This window comes from Leptonychotes weddellii, chromosome 9 (genome assembly GCF_054177405.1).
Source record: "Leptonychotes weddellii isolate Sample4059 chromosome 9, ASM5417740v2, whole genome shotgun sequence".
In the NCBI taxonomy this organism is placed as follows: Eukaryota; Metazoa; Chordata; class Mammalia; order Carnivora; family Phocidae; genus Leptonychotes; species Leptonychotes weddellii.
Window position 1 is genome coordinate 18,902,728 of NC_138377.1, and position 25,115 is coordinate 18,927,842.

Here is a 25,115-nt window from a genome sequence, read left to right on the forward strand (position 1 = left end):
CTCGCGCAGCTCGTTGGCTCACTATATAAAGGGGAGAAGCGGGCGGACCGGACGGCTGGAGCTGCAGCCGGTGGCGGCAGCGGCGGCGCGGGGAGCGGCGACCGGTGGTGGTTTCCCTCCTTGGTGCGGGGTGGGGAGCCGGCAACGCCCCCCGGACCCCAGAAGGGTCGTGGCTTTTTTTTTTTCAGGGCGATTCTCGAGGTTTTTAGCTGTGGGAGGACTGCCCCCTCCTCCTCCTCCTCTCACCGCTCCCCTTTACTCTTTCAGGATTCGATTTTGTTTGAAATTTTTACCCCCAATCTTGCGGTGGCTTGGGCCACCCTCCGGGTTTTTTGGTTTTCTTTTTTTCTTTTTTGGTTTTGTTTTTATCTTGTTTTCTTGGGCTTGCCCCCTCTTGTTTGTGTTGTGTGTGGAAATGGCGAACTCGGCAAATACAAACACCGTGGTAAGGACGTGGTTTGGTGGCCGGCGGGGGCTTCGTCCAGGCGGCAGCAACGGCCGGACCGGGCGGGGGCGGGGACGACGGCGGCGACTCCCGGCCTCTACTCTCCTCAGCCGCCCGCGCGGCCGCCGCCGCTTCCCGCCTCGGGCGGAGCGGGCCGGGGCGGCGGGCGCGGGGGGGCGCCTCGGGCTCGCGGCGGTGGCGGCGGGAGGGCGGGGGCGCCGGCGTGGCCTGGGGCCGCCGCGGGGCGGTCCGGGCCGCGGAGGCCGTTGGGCCGGGGCGAGCGCGCGGCCCTGGCCCCAGACCCCGGCCGCCGGGAGGGAGGGCGGATGGGAAGCCGCCGCTTCCTCCCTGAAGCGGGCTCGGCCGCGCTGTCTCGAGAAGGGCACCCCGAGCAGCCTCAAAACAAAAACCGCGTCTGGGGAATTGGGCGAGTCCACAAGACCCACCGTGTCCACTTCAATGCAGTGGAAGGTGAACGGCTTACTTTAGGGGTTACTTGGGGTGTTTCTGGCTGTTGTGCTTAGGGAGCCTTCACTGGGGCCATTTTATATTTCTTAAAAAAAAAAAAAAAAAGACGAAGGTTGAAAAGCACTTATCTCGGTTCCTTCCGAATCGGTAAAATGGCGAAGGGGAAGCAAAACCCCCATCGTATCTTCCACTAGCAAAAGCACCAAAGCAAACAAAAAAAAGCTTACAGTGGTCAAAGTGCCCCTGCTTTCGCCTTGAAATTTGCCTACTTCTCCCCATTTGTCCCTTTTTGGTTACTTGCGATCACGTAGGTTTGCAAAAAGCAGTCACATAAATAACCTTGTCAGTCACCAACGCAATGTGATCACTAGTCCACCCCACTCTTATTTTTATTCTGACAATAAAACACGTTTTTGCCCGGTCCCAAACGCCGCAGACAAGCCCACGGCCGCCCGACTCCGTACCGTTGGCGACTCGGGTCGATCCATCATGGCTGCGGCCGCTTACCCTGCTTTTCAGTCCCTGAGCCTTGTGGTCCTCCTCCCTTTGGCTGCCCTGTTTATATAGAGCCATTGCCGCTCTCTAATATAGACTCTGCCAGGATGGGAAGGTGCTTTTCAGGCCTACGTCACCGCCTCTCCATTTAAACACTAGATCCGGCTTTAAATAGTGAGAGCTGCTGAGAGCGGGGCTGGGAGGTGCGTGCTCCCGAGGCGAGAGGCAGGAGCGTGCAGAGCTCAGTTTATTTCTAGGTCCTTTCCTTAACGCTGTAATTTCGCACCCAACAGGGCAGCTTTCAGAGTCCCAAGTTTTTTGTTGTTGTTTTGATGCAGCAGCTAGGGTTTCCTGTCTTTGTTAGGGGAAAATAGAATTGCTGTACCTTCCTTTTATTTTTATTTTTGCTTTTAAACAGAATTGTAGCTCAGCTGTCTAATCGTTTTTGTATTGGAAAATGCGTTATTGTCGGGAATTAAAAAAAAAGTGCTTCCTACATGAACTGTTAGCTGCAGGGTACTTGACTTTGGTAGTGTTCTGTTCTTCAAGTATTCAGAAAATATGTTAGAAATAAAGCTTCTAATATGCCGTTGTTTTTCTATATTAAATGGAGACACGAAGCTTTTTGAAGAAATAAAGTGTCTAAAGCCTCAACATAGGACCTTATGTACACAGTACATTTATGTATAGGCGAATTGTGAGTAATGAGAGTATAAGGAGGCTTAGTGCAAACTGGATCTCAAAAAAATTGTAAGTTGGCAGTGTTTTTATTTCATTGGATATTAATATTCTAGATGGAAGTTAATCTGATTTACTTTCCAGTGTTCCCCCAGGGAACTAACACTTTGGAAAGGAACCTTCTAAATAATCATTAGATAGTGACAGTCATGGCTCTTTAATTTACCAGTTTGGAATATCTGTTTTGAAAACCAGGACAAACCTAAATTACTCTGTATTTTGTTAAAAGGCAAAAACTTTGGCTTAAGTAAGGTTTAGCATTTTAAATAACTTGGAAATTGCTTATTTCAGGGAGTGCCTATGTACCCCCATGCTTTTAAAAACATGAGTATTATGGGGGCTTATCAACTTATGAACAGTTATGCTAAATTATTGTGTATATGTCATGAAGAATACACATTTCCCTTTAGAGCTTTTATGAAATTAAATGGTCAAATTGTAGGTTAACTAAGGTGCATAAGCAAAATCCTAAAACAAGATAAATTCATTAAATAGGGAGTGCCAGAAGAAAGCAAGTTTTGTAGCTGTAAATGTCTGGATCTCCAAGCTGAAGATTTTTAGGAGTGATTGACTTCAGAAAACACCAAACATCCAGTTTGCTGAAAAAATAATTTATATCATCAACTTAAGATTCATAGTAACAATTTAAAATTACACCACCTCTTTATAGTGCATTAAGAATTATTATTGGCTTAAAGAAAACCACTTTTTAAATGTTATTTTTGTAATTCAGTGGTTAAATCACCATAGATAAAATGATACCTATAGTCAGTGACAATTTCCTTATATATAGAATCAGAATGTTAAAATAAGGAGGCCCTATAGAGTTTCACATTTTGCACATGAATAACTTAAAAGTTTACAGAGGCAGATTTGGTAAAATAAAGCAGGTTAGTGAGTGGAATAGCAAAGGTGAGAACCCAGATATATGAATTGTTTATCTGGTTGTGGTGAAAAGGAGCAAATTTTAATGGTTGAGGTAAGTTATACAGAGGAACTCATTATTTGTAGTTTTGGCAGTGTAAGAACACATTTTCTTAGAGGGTTCTCCTGTGATAACAATATTGCTGTTAGAGATGCTAGTGAAACATTTGTCTTTGAGGTTTGGTTATGAGAGCAAACCCTTGGTTTTATTGGGTAACTAGTAGTTCTTACCTTAAGCAGGCTATAAAACACAAATAATGACAAACATTAAAAGAAAAAGGCTGATAACCTTAACTGTGTGTGATAATGGATAGGATTTATAACAAGATAGCTCTAGTTTTATCACACTGACATGCAGACTTCTTGCCTAACACGTTAAAAATAGGATGTGGGTTGGGCAAATTACTATTACCTTTTGATTTTTAAAAAATACTTTATACTTTTGAAAGTGCTTTCACATTTATTCTCCTTTTATTCTTCTGGCAACCTTCTAGAAACAATCTTCTCCAACCCTGCCCAAGTAATACCAACAATAATAGTAATAATTAGAAAACATTGAGGTTGTTCATGATTCTATTTCATGGCATCGTCTAGGCAGTAGTTGAAGGAAAGAAATCCTGGGAAAGAAGTCAGTGTGTCTTGTGCATCTGGGGCTTTAAGACCTATTACTGTGGGTATATGAACAGTTTAATGGTGTAGCTTAAAGGCACAGACTGGTTGACAGAAAATAGAAATTACGTGATTTTTAAATTAGATTGCAGATAATATCAGGCAAATGACTGCAGGACGTAAGTTTAAGGCTTAGTGAGGAGGTTGTGAGATCTAACAAGTCAAAGGAAAGAATAATAGGAACCAGTTATTAGCAACCCATAAGGCTATTTTTTGGGTCACATTAGGTGTTTTGATTATAACAACATAGGAAATTCTAACTGGAAATTGTGTGGACCTTGTATGTATAAGGACTTCCTGTATATGAATTGCATTAGTATTTAAGACTTCTTTTAAAATATGCAGTCATAAAATAATCCATTTTAATTGAAGCAAATGATGTTTATTAGGATGGCCATATCTTTAAAGTTATATCTTCTAAAATAAATTTTGATTAGTTGGAAAAATGACTTGTATTATATTTAATTTGTTTTGAATATGTGAAAAATGATCTTTTTCAACATTTTTATTTTTCCTTTAAAGCCTAAATTGTACAGATCTGTGATTGAAGATGTTATTAATGATGTGAGAGACATCTTTTTGGATGATGGAGTTGATGAACAAGTTCTTATGGAACTAAAAACTGTGAGTTTGCCTCTTGTTGTTTTAATAGTCATACTTTTTTTTTTTTTTTCCCCCTTAAAATACTCTCTTTAGCCAGAGACTGATCCATAATTTTTCCATGGGATGAGCATTCAACTTTGCTGCAGGAGGCAGTGTGTGGATAGGTGAAGGAGGCTAGCTTTAGATAGCTCTACCATCCATCCTTCCTCTGCTCTTAGGCACACTGTATTTCAGTTTCATTATGTGTGATATGGGAATTGGTCAGACTTACCTTACAGGTTTGTTTTGAGGATTAAATATAATAACCATATGAAGTGCTTAAGCACAGTGTCTGGCAATAGCATTCACTATTACTAATGGACTGTTAACATTGTATATTTATGGTCTAATTATTTGACATACCTATAGTTTTGTTTTTTCCCCCCTTTTTTTAATGGTCTTAACGTACCTGTATTCTAGAAAGTGTTGTGGAGATTAAGTAAGTGCTTGATAAAATAATTTTATGTTCTTAAGTCTGATTTTTTTTTTTAATGTGGACCTAATATTAGGTTTATGATGTATTTGACATTGGGAGCTGGTTATCTGTCTCTTGGATTTCTTTGGATTTAAGCAGGAATAATTAGATATTTTTATTTAGCATTTGTGTTTTCTTGGTGTTGTAATGACTCATGAGATTATGGAATATTTTTCCCTTATTGCTCAGAACAGTGGTTCTCAAAATAAGGTCTCTGGAGTCCTGAGGTTTCCCCACAGATTGTTTCAAGAGGTCCATGAGGTTGGCCAAATGCCCAAGTCTGAATAATCATAGTTTGTCATATTTTCAGTAAAAGTTGTGTTCTGTGGCCAGTTAAACTTGCTACTCAAATGCACTGAGTACTTTTCCTTGAGATAACTGTTCCATATCCACAGTGCTTTATGTATGCTTCCCATTTTGATGCAGTGAATATTAAAAGGATGTGTACTGAGGAGTCAAGATGAGATCACTGTTAATATTAAGAAATGCGATTATTTGATATTCTTTAATGAAATGTGTTAATATTTGGAATACTGCATAATTCACTGAACTTATATTTTCTAAATGACCAATGCATGATGTTGCAAAATCCCTTCAAAGTGAAAGATAAATTAATGGATTTTAATCTAAAAGTATGAAAAGTTCATTGGTGTATGGTTTCAGATTCTACATTGTAGCTAACTTTAAAGAAACCATCACTTAAAATACTTCTTCTTTTCCCAGCTGTTTAGGTGTGCGAAGACAGATGTTCTCCATATATTCAACCAAAGTAAAAAGATGGTTGTATACGCAGATAGGAGAATCCAGCTATTTTTCCTTTAAGCTATTTGTCACTAAATTTGATTTGGTTATTTTTGTTAAAAAATGTATTATTTATGTTAACATGTGATGGATACATTGCTGTTTTTAAATGAATTTGTAAACAAACAAAAAACCCAACTTAGTTAATAATTTCATAAAAGCTCTTTGAGGTTCTCAGTAATTTTTGAAAGTGATGAAGGATCCTGAGACTCAAAAGTTTTAGAACTGCTGGCTTAGAAATTGGGTATTGAGCTCCTTGAGGACTATGTACAAATAAGTAATCATAATTAATGTTAAGAACATTTGTTTTGTTATCATTTATCTATTCAGTGGAAGTGTGAGGCTGCAGTTTAGGAACTTATTTTAAATAAAGTGAACCTCACCTTTATGGTGATGAAATCTAAGAGTATTTAGGCATCCGTGGGTAACTTCTGTGGAGTTTTTGATAAGAATCTGCCTGTGTGAGGAAGGAAAAATACATACATTTAAGTGAAATGAGGAAATTTGTATTTACCTTGAGAGAAATGTAATGGTTATTAAAAGTGAAGAGTAGGCATCCAAAAATACAAGTGAAAGAATGCCAACTCTTGAGGCCTGAGTTGGAAGAATGGCAATATAAACTGCTTAAATAGCATAAAGTATCTCAGGATATGAATAAGAGAATAAGATTCCTTTGCGTTATGTGGAGCAAATACTTTGCAGTTTATCTTACACTCATATAATGGTTGTCCTTGAAGTACTTTGACTTTATGTAGAAGATACAACATTTTTAAATGTAGAAAATCAGTTCCAAAGTCTTTAATCTACCCTAAATCAAACTAGTAGTCAATCCAGGTTGTTTGTTATCTACTCTTGTAGATAACAAGTGTGGGGAATTGATTTTTCCTACTGGTCCCAGTAGAATCAAAGGATTCTCTCCAAAGAGAAGGAGATGTCTTTGAGATTAAATAGATCTAGCTGTATTTTTATTACATTTGACTGTTCAAATATATATTAGTGTAATATATATAATGTAGTATATATGAATATTATATATGTTTTATACATTGATTTGTTTGATGGCTAGTTTTTAATGATAAAAATGGTGAATTATTCTACTTTGAATCCCTAGCCTCTGTAGAGCACAGTGCCTCGCATATGTGGTTGGTATTCAGTAAATATTTAATTAAATTAGTTAATAACAAACATGGCTCCAGAACCATGTAGTTCCATGTAACAGCCAGTAACAGAACAAAGTAGTTTAATATTTTTGCTGTTTTTCAGATGGAGCATACTCTTCTATTGTGGGTTGTAACTGGATTTAAAAATAAACTGTTGGGGCGCCTGGGTGGCTTAGTTGGTAAAGCAACTGCCTTCGGCTCAGGTCATGATCCCAGGGTTCTGGGATCAAGCCCCACATTGGGCTCTTTGCTCAGCAGGGAGCCTCTTTCTCCCTCTCCCTCTCCCTACTATTCCACCTGCTTGTGCTCTCTCTCTGTCAAATAAATAAATAAAAAATCTTTTAAAAAAATAAAAACTCTTATACTAAATTGAGTTTATGTTATTTTAATTCTCTGTACTAAATTTCTTCAGGATCCCATTAGAATTTCCAGAATGTGCCCTATCTGTGGTGATAAATGTTCCGTATCTGTGCTCTCCAGTATGGTAGCCACTAGTGACATGTGGCTATTAAGCACTTGAAATGTAGTTAATGGAACTGAAGAACTGAAATTTTAATTATAATTAATTGCAATTTAAATCACCATGTGTGGCTGGTAGATATTGTATTAGACTCTGTAGGTTTAGACATTCTTGCTGACAAAAACTAACATTAATTTTGTGTTTTATGGTTTACAAAGGACCTTGTCATTAGTTCTAGCCCCTTCCTCCCCACTTTTTGGCTGTTTCACAGACTTTTATCAGAAACTTCACCACTGCTGTGAAGGATACAGTGGTGAATTAGATGATGAATTAAGATGAGTAATGACTGTGCATGTAATTTGAAGTTTAACCAGATAATGCTGGAAGAGAGGCGATTAAAAAAAGTCAACCCAATTCTCAGAGGTTATCTCTTGAAACACTTTGGACCTACTTTAATGTATAAACTATGGGAGATAGAAAAAAACACCTAAAACATAGTCTTGATAGTCTTTAATTTGTATTTGAATGTAAATTGTGTTTTGGATTAGTGAGTAATTATGGGTGGGAATGACCGTCTACAAATCCTGTCCAAAGTGAATGATAAAATCATCCTCATTTCTACACTGTTAGACCTATCCATATCTAAACAGCAAGTACCTATAAAACATGACCTCTCTCCTCAATAAAATAAAGTGAGAAGAATTTCCTCAATTGGAGACAAATCTGAAACTCGGTTTATTGGTCTCTAGATCAGGTTTGTCAGCCTTGGCACTACTGTCATTTGTTAATTCTTTGTTGCAGAGAGCTCTTCTGTTCTTTGTAGAATGTTAACAGCATACCTGGCCTCTGCCCACTACATGCCAGTAGTACTGCTCATTTCTGACAACCAAAAATGTCTCCATGCATTGCCAGATGTCCCTGGGGAGCAAAACCACCCCTGATTGAGAACCATTATTCTAAATATACTCTAGTTATATATAAATACTTGGGCCATAACTTGAACAATAATCTATTATGTTCTACTTCATTTATCCTTGGGGAAAATGCTGTACCCCAACCCCATTTCAAGGGAGCCCAGAAATGCAGTTTTCTTGTATTTATTCAGGAGCTAGATGTTTTGTGAAAGTAGAATCCTTCAAATTTCTAGCCTGGCAAACTGCCAGGAAATAGTAGATTTAATCGCAAATTTGTAGATCAAAAAATAGACTCAGAGGGAATATCCTTTGATAAGGTCATTTAGCAAATGGTAGAGACTTGAACGTAGGCCTTTTGTCTCCAGATGACATATACAATAACCAGTAAAAAGGAAGGTACCAGAGTTGTGACTAGACCTTTTGTGATAGCAGCAGTATACTGTAGAGATTAAAACTTGGACCAGAGCTGGGATTAGGATGAGGCAAGCGAGGGGTCTAGGGTGTAGAATTTAAAGGACATTCAGTCTTCACTCTCAGGGTCCAGGTTCCCTGACTGGGAACACTGGAGTCAGACTGCCTGGATTATTTCCCACTTTTGTCTGCTATTAGTTGGTGGTCTTGGATAAATTAACTTACTGTTCTTCAGGTTCTTTTTCTGTAAAAAGGAGATAGTAACAATGTCTGTGTTAGAGGATTTTGTAAAAATGAGTCTGTACGTGTAAAGTTACTCGCAAAGTACACAGTAAGAATACAATACAGGATTAATCTAGTTAATATGATCTACAGATGTACATTAGAGCCATTTGGGGAACAGAAAATGAGTTTTCTCCATGTCTAATTTCAGAGACCTGGCAAAGATTGATGAAATAGGATTGCCAAAAATAAAAGCTACTGTGTTGGAGGGAAAATAGTATTATAAAAATAAAGAGAATTCTTCTGTTTCCTAAGCAAAATAAATAAATACATAACAATTCAGTATTCTTGATTGTTGTCAGTAGTATTAATATGATCACTGTTGCCGAAAACAGTATTGCATTGTTTGTTTTAAATAGCTGATATTTAAAAAACAGTATTTTGATAAATACAATTAAAATCATAAAGAAGAAATTGGATTAAAACAAAACATTTAGCTGATCTGAATTTTATATTATTTGATATTATAAGTTTAATGCTAAGTATTTGTACAGTACTGTATTTGTGTTTTTCATGTTACCTAGGATAGTATTTGGTACTTAGTAAATGTGGCTTCTCAATAGACTACTCCAACACCCCTTTTTCCTCTGCTGCCTACCCAACCCCAGCAGTTGGAAATGTGTGGGGCCATGTTTGCTTGTCTTAATGACTAGTGGGCACCTTTGGCATTTAGTCAGCTACAGCCAGGAATGTTGTTTTTTCTGTACACTTCCTGTGGCACTACCCTGTACAATAAAGAATTGTCCTGGCCAAAATGTCAGTAGCATCCTTACAGAGAAACATTATGCTAGAAAACAACAGTTTGTTTTCCCTTTTCTTCTTTGAAATTACTAAATGTCTGATAAATTCTTAGTCATTTTGTTAGCTCCTGAATAAGTCTCTGCCTTGAAGGAGTTCATACTTCAGTAGAGAAGGTAGACTTAGTGTGAAAAGTATGATAGAAATATTTCTAGGGTTTAGAGGCAGTGAGTGATTTCTCTTGAGGCTGTGTGACTTTGACGTTTCCATTGTTTAGGGAATCATGAGGGAAGACTACTAGTCGGAATAGTTTACTAAGATTTAGACACGAGATATGTATGGTATATTCAGGGAACTGCAAGTACTTTGACACTGTTAGGAAAGTAGAATGCAAGTTATAGTAGCAGAGAAGTAACATAATTCTGTATTAAGGAGCTTGATCTTTACGTGAGAAAGATTCTCTGCGGTGCTAGTTAAAATGCAGATTTTTGGACCTCTGCTCCAGAGATTCTGACCTGATAGAGGCACAGTCTGACATTTTCTTTTTAATTCAATAACATATACCAAAAAATAAAAAAAAATTAAATTGACTTTTAACAACCCACTAATGGGTTGCAGTGTGCACTTTGAAAAGCATTGGTTTAGACTTTAATAGCGTGCATTAAAGTGACCTGGACAGGTTATTAAAACAGATTTTTGGCTCCATCCCCAGAGTTGCTGAGTCAGTAGGTCTGGTGTGGGGCCTGAGAATTAGTATGCCTAACAAGTTCTCAGGTGATGCTGATGACCACATTTTGAGGACCACTGATTTATAGAGGATAGATTGGAAGAGCAAGTTTTCACTAGAAGGTAGACCCTGTGAGGAGGAGGATTTTTGTCAGGTTTGTTCACTGTCTGTTCTCAGTGCCTCTAATAGTGTCTAGTACATAGGAGATCTCGAATTATTTGTAGAATTTATGACTTGATGTGGGGAGCTCAGTGGGCTTAGTCATTACACTTTATGGTAGTACTGGTGAGAGGAGAGGACTTGAACCAGGGCCATACCAATAAGGATAGATTGGAACAATGCTTTCCCCTGCTCAGCGGGAAGCCTGCTTCTCCCTCTCCCATTCCCCCTGCTTGTGTTCCCTCTCTTGCTGTCTCTGTCAAATAAATAAAATCTTAAAAATTTTTTTTAAAAATCATGGTTTAAAATGGGGCGCCTGGGTGGCTCAGTTGGTTAAGCGACTGCCTTCGGCTCAGGTCATGATCCTGGAGTCCCTGGATCGAGTCCCGCATCGGGCTCCCTGCTTGGCAGGGAGTCTGCTTCTCCCTCTGACCCTCCCCCCTCTCATGTGCTCGCTCTCTCTCATTCTCTCTGTCTCAAATAAATAAAATCTTTAAAAAAAAAAAAAAAGCTTTATTTAAAAAAAAATAAATAAAAAAAAAAAATTAAAAAAATAAAAATCATGGTTTAAACAACTGTATCTTAAAGCATATAAACAGTGGTACCTTGATTTTTGGTTTACCAGAGGCCAGGTTTTGTTTTGTTTTAGAACACACAAAAGAAGTGTAGAAGTTTTGGGTGAATGCAGACTGTTCAGGAACCTTTGTATGAAATATGTTAGTTGGAATGTATTTTATTCAGTGTGTAAGTGTCCGTTTTGTCCTGTGTGCTATGCTAGATGCCTACTCTACAGAGATGAACCAGATACAACTTGAGCTCTCAGAAAATAATTCTTTGTTACCCTAGGAGGAACTCTAGCTGTTTTTAATTTGAGATTTTTTAGAGACTTAGATTTCTTAGCTGGAAGTGATTTTAGAAGTAATTCAATTTGTCCTCTTTTTATTTTTATTTTTAAAGATTTTATTTATTTATTTGACAGAGAGAGACACAGGGAGAGGGAGAACCGGACTCCCCGCTGAGCAAGGAGCCCGATGTGGGACTCGATCCCAGGACCCTGGGATCATGACCTGAGCCGAAGGCAGACGCTTAACGACTGAGCCACCCAGGCGCTCTGTCCTCCTTTTAGATAAAGAGGAAAATGCCCAAGAAAGATACATAATTTGTCCACAAAGCCGAATAGTGGCCAAACCAGGACTGTGTTTCTTACTTTTGGTGTAATGCTCTATTACACTGTTAATAGCACCACAACCGTAATAATGAAAACTAACATTTATTGGTCACTGAGTTTATGCTAGATTCTGATAAACGTTTTGCATAAATATGTTACTGAGTCCTTACAACAACCCGTGAGAGAGAGATTGTTACTCTCTCTATAAGAATAGGCTTCAGGCAAATCTAAATAGCTTGCTAAGGGGAATGGTTGCTTTGGGAGATTGACCTTTAGTTTACTTTTTTAGCAAGCCATTAGAGATATGCTGGAAATGTTATTAGCATGTAGCTACAAATATACAATTTCTAGAACAGTTGGAAGTGTTGGAAGATGATAAAGATCATTGTGAGTATGGTAAAAGGATCCTTTTTGAAGGATCTGATAGAAGTCTAAGGTGTGTTAGGCAATATTCCACGAGCATATCCTAGGGGAGAAAACAAAATGTGTGTAGGTGCTAGGTGCTTGTGTACAAAATGACTGAATTATTATTATTTTTAAAATATTTTATTTGAGAAAGAGAGAGTACATGTATGCTCAAGAGTGGGGGCGGGGAGGGGGGAGGAGGGACAAACAGACTGTGCAGAGCCTGATGCCAAAATCAAGAGTCGGACGCTTAACTGACTGAGCCACCCAGGTGCCCCCAAAATAACTGAATTACATTTCATTTGTATATCTGAAAAATGGTTTGTTTCTTTCTTGGGCAATTTATTATAAGGGTTGAGGTTCTCCAGATTGAACACTAAGTCTGGTAGAGAGGAAATGTGTTAGGGAAAAGTATGAAATAGTCATAAATATTTTATTTTCTGTCTTTTGCCCATGTCTGATTTTTTTTTTCCCCATTGTAATAGCTGTCCTAGGGTGAGAGGAGAAAATAGAGAAGTGGCAAAGCAAAAAAGGATTGTTATTCCTTGTCATGATGGAAGATGGGGGAGAATTTCAAAAGGTGTGGAGGGTTGAGAGTGCCTCTAAAAGCATTGGGCATTGCTGTTTCTTTTTTCTTGCATAGGATCAGACAGATGGAAAGTTAGGCTTTTCTAACTTAAGGATTGCCTCTGTAACGTTTCTCATTGTTCAGATCAAGAAAAGATGAATTTATGTTTTATATGTATAATTTATTTTTTTATTTTATTTTTTTAAAGATTTTATTTATTTATTTGACAGAGAGAGACACAGTGAGAGAGGGAACACAAGCAGGAGATATGGGAGAGGGAGAAGCAGGCTTCCCGCTGAGCAGGGAGCCCAATGCGGGGCTCGATCCCAGGACCCTGGGATCATGACCTGAGCTGAAGGCAGATGCTTAACCAACTGAGCCACCCAGGCGCTCCTATATGTGTAATGTAAAAATTAGATATTTCATTAAAGGGAGATTTCCATGAAAATAGTTAAGAATTGATTTGATGTTAAAAAAAGATAATCTTTGATTATTAAAAAATTGCTTATATGAAATTCTGCCTGGAATTACTAAGGAATTACTGAAGAAAGTTTGAAGATATAAAAAGAAACAAAATTTTTCATTACTCTAAAGTAGCAAAAAATAAATTTGATACTTTAAAATTAATTTTCATTATTGTATATACTTAGGTAAGAATTAGATTGGTTTATTAGAGATTGGTTTTATCAGTTTTGAAAATGAAAGAATTTTATAAACAGATTAGTAAAATATGGTTTGTCCACATGTTCAGAGTTATCTTCACTAACATTCACTTAGAATGTTCCTTACTTTTCTTTGCCTTAGTTGTGGGAGAATAAACTAATGCAGTCTAGGGCAGTAGATGGATTTCATTCGGAAGAGCAGCAGCTTTTATTGCAAGTTCAGCAGCAGCATCAACCCCAGCAACAGCAACATCACCACCACCACCACCATCAGCAAACTCAGCCACAGCAGACGGTACCTCAGCAGGCGCAGACCCAGCAGGTCCTTATTCCTGCATCACAGCAAGGTGAGACTGGATATATTTTTCTGCTTACAACTTGGAAATGAAATTTGTCATTTTCAAAGAAGAGAGATACTGTAGGTTTTTCCTTTCTATTGACTGAGTGGGTAGTCTACACTATTTACGTACAAATTTTGTATAAAACGTGGATTCTGTATTGTAGTAATGATAAACAAGTAGTTAACTAGTTGAGAGCCTAAGATGATATAAGTGTATTAATATTTTTTTTGAGGAGGCTACATAATGGTGGATATCCTAAAATACATCAGACCTATAAAGATTTATTTACTAAGGGTTTCGTTATTTTATGTGGTAAAATCGTTACCTACTTTCTTTATGAAATTGATTTATTTCTTCAAAGACATTTAAGTTTGGTTTTTATAAATACATCTTAAACACTGGGGGAGTTTTGTAAGTGTGGCAGTCTGAAATTTCAATTCCCTAATACTTTAAATGTAAATTGACTGAATTAGATTTCTTTTAAGTGAAGGGTATATGTACATAACATAATTTATTTACTTAGTTTAGAGGTAAGAAAAACCAAGTATTTATAGAGTGTCCATAGTGCTTTGTACTGTGCAAGTAAATTTATAGATTTGTTTCATTGAAGCTTTAAAAAAAGGCTTTGTGAAGTAGCTCTTCCAACATTTCAGTGCTAAGGAAAATTTGGGCCCTGAGAAGGCTAGGAAGCTTGGTCTGTTACATGTAATAAGTATTTTCTGTCTTGACACATATGTATTTGGTTATGAAACTTACCTAGCATTTAAGTTTTGTAAATCTTGTTACTGGAGAGGAGAATGAAGATAAATGAAAAGTTTTATTTTAAGGTAACGGTTTAGTTACCCATTTGCCTCATTTGAGAGTATCTGAGAATAAATAAGACTTAAAATTGATAGTGATATATAGTAAGTAATGCATGGTAGAAATGTCTCTTTGGATTGTTTTGCTGTTTATACCAAATAAGACTTTTAATATTTGGTTTTATTCTATACCTGCATCAAATAATTTTATCCTTTTGATCTGTTTTGATGACTGTTCCTCCTATTGCCTTCAGGCCTGGCACTAGGATTTTAGGTCATCATAAATTAAAATTTGATTTTCTTCACTCAGAGAATATTAGGATAATGGGATTATCTGTTTATTCTCTGAAATTTGCGGAATCAAACACTTAGCTCCTTTTATACTTACGTAACATTGCCATTCTTTCTTTCTTCCATTTTTTTTTTAACATTGCCATTATTTCTGATTTATATTTTTTAAAAAGTTGGTGGAAGTAACTTAAGATTCTGGCAACTGTCAAATGGGAGAAGAGGCTATGTAGATTAAAGACAACTAGTTAATAGTTTTTTTGAGCTCATTCTTAATGGGTTACTAACTCATTCTAACAGTAGTAGTATATCAACAAAACAATATTGAGTTAGCAAGACAATTAAGTTTTGTTTGAAAATTTCCAGTTTAAGAATGCACAGAGCTGTGTGTGTGTGTTGTGTATATATATATATATATATATATATATATATATATTAGGTATCTCATTACTTCATGTTCCCAAATTCCTTTGTATCCTTAGGTGTTGTTATTCAAATCTTTTTTTTAGTTGATGTTGTCTAGTATAAGATGGGTATATCACAGCTGTTATTTGCCGTAGAAATTGATAACAGTCTGAGGTATCAAATAGGTGAATGCATTTGAATGCAGAAAACAGGAAAAAAGTTTTCAGCATTGTATAGTATTCTTAGGATTATGAAACAGCCTCATGGTTCCTTGTTTGCACTTGTACTTTTTTTTTTTTTAATAGCTGCTGCACCACAAGTTATAGTTCCTGATTCTAAGCTGATACAACATATGAATGCGTCAAACATGGTAAGACTCAGAACATAGCATTTTGGCTCTACTTATTCTAACTCAAAATTGTGATTATGCCCAGGTATGTTCTGTATTAACAACCTGAAGTTTATTCAAAACTTGAACAAAATGGCTGTTTTATTTGGTTTCCTAATTATTGGATTTAGCAGCAGATCTAAAGTTTAACTTGATATTTAGACATAGAGATTCATAAAATTATGCAGTTTTCTGTTGAAAATACCAAAAGAATGATGCTTTGTGAGAGCTCTTTCATCCCAGGCTATTTTTGGAAAATGGGTTTAGGGGACCTACCAAACATAATATGCCAATTATAGTTGTTTCAGAAGACCCATTAATTACTAGAGGTCAGGAATGCTAAGAATTATAAACTTTAAAAATGAAAATGAACTGTTTGGATAGTTCAGGGTAACTGTTTTTAAGACCAAACCTTTAAAAAAATTTTTGCTCTGATTTAACAATAGCATAGCTTAATAAGATTTATTACAATGTGTACATTATTACTTTAAAATATATTTTAACCAACTGAGTTTATTATGCATTAGTCTTTTGGTATTTCTAAAGGATATTCACTGAACCTAAGTCCTCAAATTTTCAAATTTCATTTAGGGCATGTAGTATTTCCCATCAAATACAGTACCATATAACTAAAATTAGAAAAACTACTTCAGATTCTTAGAGAATCTTTATATACTTAAAGTTTTTTTTAATAAGACATTAAAATGAAGTTTTATTAGAATAATTATTCCAGCACTTTCTCATAAATGGCTTTTCTTTGTTCTGTTTACAGTAAACAGACTTGTTAGTGGAGTCTCACCTCTGACATTCTTAAATTAATCCAAATCTTTTATTTAAAGGCAAGAATCACTTTTAAAAAAATCTCTTACTGCTAGCAATGAGATTTTTTTTTTCAGATAGTTCTTTTTTTTAATGAAAAAGCAAAAATATATATTTTTCAAAGATTTATTTATTTTAGAGAGGGATGGGTGGGGGAGGTGTAGAGAGGGAAAGAGAGTCTTCAGCTGACTCCACACAGAACGGCAGAGCCTGATGCGGGGCTTGCTCTCACAACTCTGAGATCATGACCTGAGCCAAAACCAAGAGTTGAACACGTAACCGACTGTGCCACCCAGGTGCCCTGTAAAAGCAGTACTTTAAAAAATCACTTCTGTTTGGTGAGTAATGAGTAGTTAACCTCAAAGCTCATCTGTGATTGATAAGCCAGATAGGAAACAGGGCTTACGTACTAGACAAATGACTCCTTTTTAAATATACCAGCCTTACAAATTTATAGCTTGACAGAATTACAAATTTCTACATGATAGTAGAAATTACAGTTTTTAAATTCACAAAAGAATCAAGGATATCTATTTGTCCTTGTAGTTCAGATTGCTGGAATCAGTTCTTCATAAAAATCACAAAATTCCAGCCTATCATGGAATCACAAGAATTTTTATCATTCAGAAAATTACATTTCAAGTCTAAGGCCCCAAATTTCTTAACCTCCGTTCTTAAAAATGAAAGTCTCACTGTAGGATCTATATTGCAGTTTATGCTATTGAGACTGTTTCCTAGGGAGTAACTTGTGTCCTTTCGTTTTTTAAGATTTATTTATTCATCTAACAGAGAAGGAAGGAGAGAGCATGCGCAGACACAATGCAGGTGGAGGGACAGAGGGAGGGGGGTGCAGGCCCCCCGCTGAGTGCAAAGGCAGACACAGGGCTTGATCCCGGGACCCTGAGATCATGACCTGAGCTGAAATCAAGAATCGGCCACTTAAAACACTAAGCCACCCAGGCGCTCTGACTTTTGTCCTTTCAAAACAGAAAATTTTGTAGAATGACTTGCGGTAGGCCCATCTGATTTCTAAGAATTTTAAGTTTTGAAAGAAAATTTTGAATTAAAATAGTGTTTAAAGAGACTGGGGCAAAATTAGTGGCCCATCTCTTACTTGTTATGTCTCCCTTGATTCTGAAGAGCATGTATTTAAACAGATCATAGGTCAGAAACATCTATCAGTAAAAGGTGTTAACATTTATGGGTATTTTAGTATTTTAGTTGATGTTTTCAGTGTTTGCCCCATGTATTTTATATGTTCTGAAGTACAGTCACTGTAGGCTCTTTACAAATAAAAGTTTTTTGGTTTTTTTTGTTTGAATTATTATTACTGATTCAAAGATACCCATTTGATTGATTTCCGTTTTCTTTTTTTAATTTAAATTTTAGGTAGTTAACATACAGTGCTATATTGGTTTCTGGAGTAGAATTCAGTGATTAATCACTTACATACACTACCCATTGCTCATCATAACAATTGCCCTCCTTTTTTTTTTTTTTAAAGGTTTTATTTATTTTTTTGACCGAGAGAGACATAGCGAGAGCAGGAACACAAGCAGGGGGAGTGGGAGAGGGAGAAGCAGGCTTCCTGCAGAGCAGGGAGCCCAATGTGGGACTCGATCCCAGGACCCTGGGATCATGACCTGAGCCGAAGGCAGACGCTTAACGACTGAGCCACCCAGGCGCCCAACAATTGCCCTCCTTAATACCCATCCCCCTTTAGCCCATTCCCTCTTCACCTCCCTCCATCAACCCTGTTTGTTCTCTTTTGTTAAGAGTCTCTTACGGCTTGTTTTTCCTCCCTCCTCTTTTTCTTTTCCCCCTTCCCATATGTTCATCCGTTTTCTTTTTTAAATTCCACATATGAGATCACACAGTATTTGTCTTTCTCTGACTGACTTATTTCACTTAATGTAATACACTTTAGCTTCATCCATGTCATTGCAGATGGCAAGATTTTATTCCAGTTTTGATTTTTTTAAAAGCTAGGCATGCTTTGGAAATGAACATTGAAAAGTTACGTACTTTGGGGCACCTGGGTGGCTCAGTCGTTAAGCGTCTGCCTTCGGCTCAGGTCATGATCCCAGGGTCCTGGGATCGAGCCCCGCATCGGGCTCCCTGCTCGGCGAGAAGCCTGCTTCTCCCTCTCCCACTCCCCCTGCTTGTGTTCCCTCTCTCGCTGTGTCTCTCCCTGTCAAATAAATAAATAAAATCTTTAAAAAAAAAGAAAAAAGAAAAGAAAAGTTATGTACTTTAATAAGAACGTAGGATAGTGATAATATATTAGGGAGAAAACTGTTTCAGGGAACCTACAAAACAGGACCTTATATCAAACCAGTTTTGCAGGTTCTCTTTATGAAATAATTGCTCTAATGCATTATTCATTTTAGGGTTGTTTCATAAAATACAAGAAGAAATTTTCAGTAGGCATTGATAAAAGATGGTTTGTGTATGGTATGTCAGTCAACAGATATTTATTGATAGCATCTTGAATGTGCAGAGGTTTGCAGGTGGTTATTGTGCCATGTATGCTGTGTAGAAACTACAGTTGTCACTTTGCCAGTAGAGGGAGATCTATTAATCTTATGAAATCTGAATATTAATATTTCTGAAGAGAATTTCTCAGTAGTAAGTGGTTGTTGATGTGTTCCTTAGACTTAAATTACCTTTCATTTGTCTATACAGACAAGATTTATTTAAAATAAATGAAATGCAGAAGCTGCATTTCATGAAAAGAACCTGGTGGGGCTATAGCTGGATTCAGGGGACATAGTGGGAATTTGGGACTTTAGATGTAGAAACTAGTTAGGCCTATCAAATGGCAACAAGAAGCACATTTTCTTAGAACACTGTATTTGGAGTCTAGACTAGATAGTAGTGTCATGAACCTACTTGCGTATAATTTTCCAAGAATTGTTGACTTCTCTGGCATTAGCATCTTCAAAGCATAGTTAAATTTATTTCTCAGAGATTACCAAATAGAGGTGTTTCTAAAAATGTGTATGTTAGATTGGTATGTGAAGGCTTGGTACCTTTAAAAAGATTGAAGGATGAGGGAGAAAAATTACCTCTATATATAGTTACAGTGAGATGCATGGAACTACTTTGAGTATAGAATTAAAAAAACAGTAAAAATGTGGTGTAATTCTTTTGGAGGAAAGGGGAGAGGAGAAGTCTCCAGAAGCAGTAAATGAAAAATTTATCCTGGATTTAAAGAGATTCAGAGTACCCATGTATTTTTTTTTTTTTTTGACTTAAATGTCAGATACTACCTCCATTTTAAAATGTAGAAATTAAAGTTGGTGACTTTTAAGATTTTTAGGTATTTTTTTGTGTTAATAAAACTATTATTAATGTATGTTTCACCTACATATAGTGCCAATATTGTCATCTTAGGGCATCGTAGAATTGCTAGCTAAACAAGCTCAGCCTTCTGATACAAGGTTTTCTTTAAAGCCCTGTTGATTCTAGTATAAATTAAAAATACTAAGAATTCTAAAATGAAGATACTTAACATTTTGCTTCAAGTATATTACAGTTGACCTTGAACAATTTGGGTTTGAACTGTATGGATCCATTTATATGCAGATTTTTCCGATAAATATGGTTATTTTAGATAAATAAGGTATATATTTTCTTTCCTCTAGCTTACTTTATTGTAGAATAAAATAGATAACATATATATCATACAAAATAGGTGTTAATTGACCATTTATGTTATTGGTAAGGCTTCTGGTCAACAGTAGGCTATTTAGTTTTTGGGAAGTCAAAAGTTACATGTGGATTTTCACTTGTGTGAAGAGTTGGTGCCCTTAGCCCCTGCATTGCTTAAGGGTCAACTGTAATTGACAACAAGGAATTGGGAGTAAGGATATAGAGTAGGAAAAGAAATAATGGAATGGATATTTTATAATTGTATGGCATTGTCAGTATGTGTGAGGTTTCCTTAGAGCACATTCTCCAGGGGAAAAAACACCCCAATTATATTATCCTGCTTCGTTGTTTGAAGTATTTAAGTAAGGCATTTAGGCTAGATGATCTTCATTGTATCATTTTATAAAATGGGGTTTAGTCTTGCTAAAACTTTTCATTTTAGTATGTACTAAACGATAAACTTCAAATACTATGAAAATGTGCCAGAGATAAATTGAGGTACTGTTATGCACATATGTGGTTTTGATTGTTTTTCCTTTGTTTTTTCAGAGCGCTGCTGCTACAGCTGCTACCTTGGCACTCCCTGCAGGTGTGACGCCGGTTCAGCAGATACTAACAAATTCAGGTAATGAGGAGTAACGGAACCATTATTTATATGTATGACTCAGAAAATTGTACCATCTAGTCTTTGTTTTGGCCTCATTGGAAAGACAAAATCAGTATTTCTTTTACCATTTGACTTAGGTTATTAAAAAAGACTGAGTACTGTAGCACATTAAGTAATAATTACTGCTGAGGATGCAGTAGAGAAGATGAAAATTGCGCTTGAGCTTTTGATCTGTGAATGAGAATCCTGTTATTGAATAAGTATGATTATATAGAAATATTTTTTTACATAGATTTTTGTTAAACACACTTAACCTGCCATATAAGTTAAACTTACTTGAATGAATTAGTGATATCAAACTAAATCCTATAGTATTTTATTGCATTCTGTTTTACATAATATCTCTGCATAGACCGACAAAATTTACTTGTGATTTTTGGCATATTAATGTTGGAAGAATTTATTTACATGGGTTTTAAGTTATTCTCTCTAATTTTAATTATAGAATTTCTTGTTACTTTGTTAATAAGATTCTAAATTTGTAAAGAACTAGAGGTTTATCTTGTTACATATTTTAATTAATATATAGTTGTTGCTTTTTAATTAATTGAAGATTCTGTATCATCTAAAACAACAAAGAGAGGGAATCACTTCTCTGTGTTTAAGCCAGGCATACACTCAGTATTATGTGGCAATGATAATTCAGCAAACTTTTGTTTTAAGCATTTTGAAGCTAAGTATCCTGGTGCTTTGGCTCAAGATATTAATGAACTGTTATACTTTCATGTCTTCAGAGCTTTCAAAAGAAACAGCCTTTGAAACATATGATCTTACTGGTCTTATATGACTCTTAACATGTTAGTAAAGATAATTTAAACTTCTAATCAACTTTTATATCTGTTAAAACTTTATTGGAAAAGGGCTTTATAGGGATGATGAGTAAGGAAAAACATTTTAAGCAATGTATTTGAACATGGAGGGAACTGAGAGAAGGTGAGGATTATGTTTGTTGTGTATGGCAGCCCTTAATTGTTAGACTTCTTGCTCGATCATTTCTAGGGGATTTTGGTGGCTTGACATTCATTATGAATTCATTTATTTTGAGATGGTCACTGCTAAAATGGTAACTTGTAATACATACTTTCTGCTTTAGGCCAGCTTCTTCAAGTAGTCAGAGCAGCCAATGGTGCCCAGTATATCTTCCAGCCTCAGCAGTCAGTGGTTCTCCAACAACAAGTTATACCACAAATGCAGCCTGGTGGAGTACAAGCTCCTGTTATACAACAGGTAATAGAATAATAAGTTATGATCATGATGGGGTTCTTTTTTCTTCTCCTGTATGAATTCTTCGGGTGGTTCTCCTCCCCTTTCCCATGGCTTTATCTCTACGAATTCTTAGACTATTCTCCAATGTTGTACATCCTGTCGTTGTAAATTCCTCCTGTATACCTTACAGCTTAACTTAACATTTAATATATTTAAGACTAAATTGTTGTGTCCCTGCTTATCTTTCATCATTCCTCTGAATATGCTTTTCTGTCACCCTCCATCCAGCCTCCTCAGCCTCCCAAGTTATCTGGCATTCATTCAATAAGCATTTACTATGTGGCTGTGTATCAGAGTCTTTGCAAGGGACTGGAGATTTAGAAGTGAACAAGGCAGACATGAATCCAGTTTCATGAAGCTTATGTATTTTTAATATGCAAAGTATCATGAAGTCCTACCAATTTTTAATAGTTCCTTTTTTCCAGACTGCAGTTTTAACATGTTTGCAGTTCCTTCATGTTTGAAACTAGTTTTCTTTTCTCGGACTTCCTCATCATTTCCTTACTTCATGCTTTCCTAATTTCCCACTTAAAATACTATTATTATTCTCTCAATAGTGTATATACTATATATACTGTGTGTGTGTATAAATAAATACTATATATTATCCTCTTAATTGATTTCCCTGACTCTAATCTTAGGCTTTCTAACTCGTTACTCTGTATTTTATAGTTATTGTTCTAAAAATCTTAAAATCTTTTAATGACTTCTCATTGCCTGTTGGAAAAAGTCTAAAACTCCTCAGCATGGTTCATAGGATCTTTGTTTTTTTTATGGATCTTATTTTTTTGATCTCTTCAGGTTTATTTCTTGCCATGCTTCCAACTATCTGCTTCAGCTGCTATTTAGATCAAAGTTAGATCTTTGTACCTACTTCTGTGCTGGGTGTTAAAACTCTTGTACCGTGAGTACAAAGAGGAAAGAGAAATGGTTATTTTCTTAAAGAACTTAGGTACTTTAAAAAAAGAGACACATTACATAATGTCCATATTATAGTATGATAGTAGAGGTAAGGTCAGAGAAGCATTAATCTAGTCGATTTACAGCTTTCCAGATTTTTGTTTGATGCTATTCTTCTACTTAGAATGCCCTTTGACCTTCCTCCTAGCAACTCCCTTTATTCCCCCCAACAAAAAAAGCAACCGAATGGAAAAGCCTGGCTAATCTTCCAAGCACAAAAGAACTCAAGTATTACTTATTAAGAAGGCTTCCCTGACCATACCTTGTCCCTCAAGCTGAATTTAGTCCTCTCTCCTGTGTTCTCTTAACACCATATCATACTTCTGTTACACCTTCTATCTTTTGAGTTGTGTTACTGCTTTGTCTGTTGCACCATTAATCCATAAATTTCTTAAGGGAAATACTGTCTTATTCTGCATTCCTTGAACCTAAAGGCAAGGAATTGCCATTCACTGTTTTTTATTTATCACTAGGTATTCTCTTTTTATTTATTAATACATGTAATTATAGATATATTTATTGTAAAAGATATAGTTAATATTTGTTACTATGTTCTTTTGAGTTATGGTTTACTTTAGAATTCTAGATGCAGAAGCAGAAAGGAACTTTAGAAATCATCTGATCTGGTGTGGGTGCATGGTTAGAATCAGCTGGAGAGCTTTTTTTTTTTTTAAAGATTTTATTTATTTATTTGACAGAGAGAGACTCAATGAGAGAGGGAATACAAGCAGGGGGAGCGGGAGAGGGAGAAGCAGGCTTCCCACTGAGCAGGGAGCCTGATGTGGGGCTGGATCCCAGGACCCTGGGATCATGACCTGAGCCGAAGGCAGATGGTTAACGACTGAGCCACCCAGGCGCCCCAGCTGGAGAGCTTTAAATGATTAGATTTCATCTCACACCAATTAAATCAGAATACTAGGAGTGGGGCCCAAGTACCAGTATTTTTAAGCTACCAGGTGGTTGTAATTTGCAGCCAGGGTTGAGAACCATTGATCCTAGTTTGACAGTGAAGTGACGAAAGCCAAAGGAGGTTAAGTGACATGCCTTTGCTGTATCTCAATCTGGGATCTTAGACAAAACTGGGGCCCAAGACTTCATATATTCAGTGCAGTGTTCTCCACAGGGAGGCAGTGCAACATAATAATTAGAGCAGAATCAGAAAGCCTGGGTTAAAATTTTGCCTCTTCGTGACTACAAGCTTGGCAAGTCACTAAACTTGTCCATACATCAAGCAAGTAAATTAATCATATGTGTAACTCTTGGTTTGGAATTTGCCATGTACATAGCAAGTGCTCAGTAAATATTTTCAGAAAATCTTTTTTTCCTTCAGAACTTTGAATGGTAAAATAGAAGTGGGATCATTATACTAGTTAAACTCCTTTTATGCTTTGGTGGTTTTTAGCCATATGAGATACGGCCATTTTTGGTGATTCTTCAGCATTTACGCCTATTTCTCTGTACCACAAAGTGAAACTGGGTTTTCTTTTGCCTTAGGTACTGGCCCCTCTTCCTGGAGGGATTTCACCACAGACGGGTGTCATCATTCAGCCACAACAAATCTTATTTACAGGAAATAAGACTCAAGTTATACCTACAACAGTGGCTGCACCTACCCCGGCGCAAGCACAGATAACTGCAGCTGGCCAGCAGCAACCACAGGCCCAGCCTGCTCAAGCACAAGCCCCACTGGTGTTACAGGTTGATGGAACCGGGGATACGTCATCTGAAGAAGATGAAGATGAAGAAGAAGACTATGATGATGATGAAGAGGAAGACAAAGAGAAGGATGGAGCTGAGGATGGGCAGGTAGAAGAAGTAAGTTTGTAGTAAAAGAATTGAAATGAGAAACTACTCAGTCATTTCTTTTACTTGGTGCCAAACTGATGAATTATATTCTATTTTTTCAGAGGCTGTTAAGGTGTTATACAATATAGGATTTTAAATATAAAGTTAGATTGTTTTTTTTTTTTTAAAGATTTTATTTATTTATTTGAGAGAGAGAGAATGAGAGACAGAGAGCATGAGAGGGAGGAGGGTCAGAGGGAGAAGCAGACTCCCTGCCGAACAGGGAGCCCGATGCGGGACTCGATCCTGGGACTCCAGGATCATGACCTGAGCCGAAGGCAGTCGCCCAACCAACTGAGCCACCCAGGCGCCCTAAAGTTAGATTGTTTTAACCTAATAAGGTTTTTAAATGGTTCTGGTTGTATTTATCA

General features: G+C 36.8%; 1 protein-coding gene and 1 non-coding gene across 4 annotated transcripts; both read left to right on the forward strand.

The window, feature by feature from the left end:
* Positions 1-52: 52 nt before the first annotated feature.
* On the forward strand, positions 53-24,853 carry GTF2A1 (general transcription factor IIA subunit 1). Of its 3 annotated transcripts, none has more exons than XM_081830104.1 (7): positions 53-445; positions 4,262-4,363; positions 13,454-13,658; positions 15,451-15,515; positions 20,556-20,631; positions 21,767-21,900; positions 24,394-24,852. In XM_081830104.1, the coding sequence occupies exons 1-7, from the start codon at positions 416-418 to the stop codon at positions 24,724-24,726; spliced, it is 945 nt and encodes a 314-aa protein (XP_081686230.1). In that variant the 5' UTR covers positions 53-415; the 3' UTR covers positions 24,727-24,852. The 3 variants fall into 3 exon arrangements, with proteins under 3 accessions (XP_081686230.1, XP_081686231.1, XP_081686232.1); XM_081830105.1 differs by lacking the exon at positions 53-445 and adding an exon at positions 770-916 and having other exon boundaries at positions 24,394-24,853; XM_081830106.1 differs by lacking the exon at positions 53-445 and adding an exon at positions 1,487-2,158 and having other exon boundaries at positions 24,394-24,853.
* Positions 14,679-14,822, forward strand: LOC115940968 (small nucleolar RNA SNORA79). The gene has a single exon (XR_004075693.1). It is a non-coding gene; the product is annotated as a small nucleolar RNA SNORA79 (small nucleolar RNA).
* Positions 24,854-25,115: the final 262 nt, after the last annotated feature.

Coding starts and splice junctions, on each gene's coding strand:
- GTF2A1 (XM_081830104.1), top strand. CDS start 416: ATGGCGAACTCGGCAAATACAAACACCGTG. Junction 15,516..20,555: donor ATATGAATGCGTCAAACATG/GTAAGACTCAGA, acceptor TTGTTTTTTCAG/AGCGCTGCTGCTACAGCTGC. Junction 20,632..21,766: donor GCAGATACTAACAAATTCAG/GTAATGAGGAGT, acceptor TTTCTGCTTTAG/GCCAGCTTCTTCAAGTAGTC.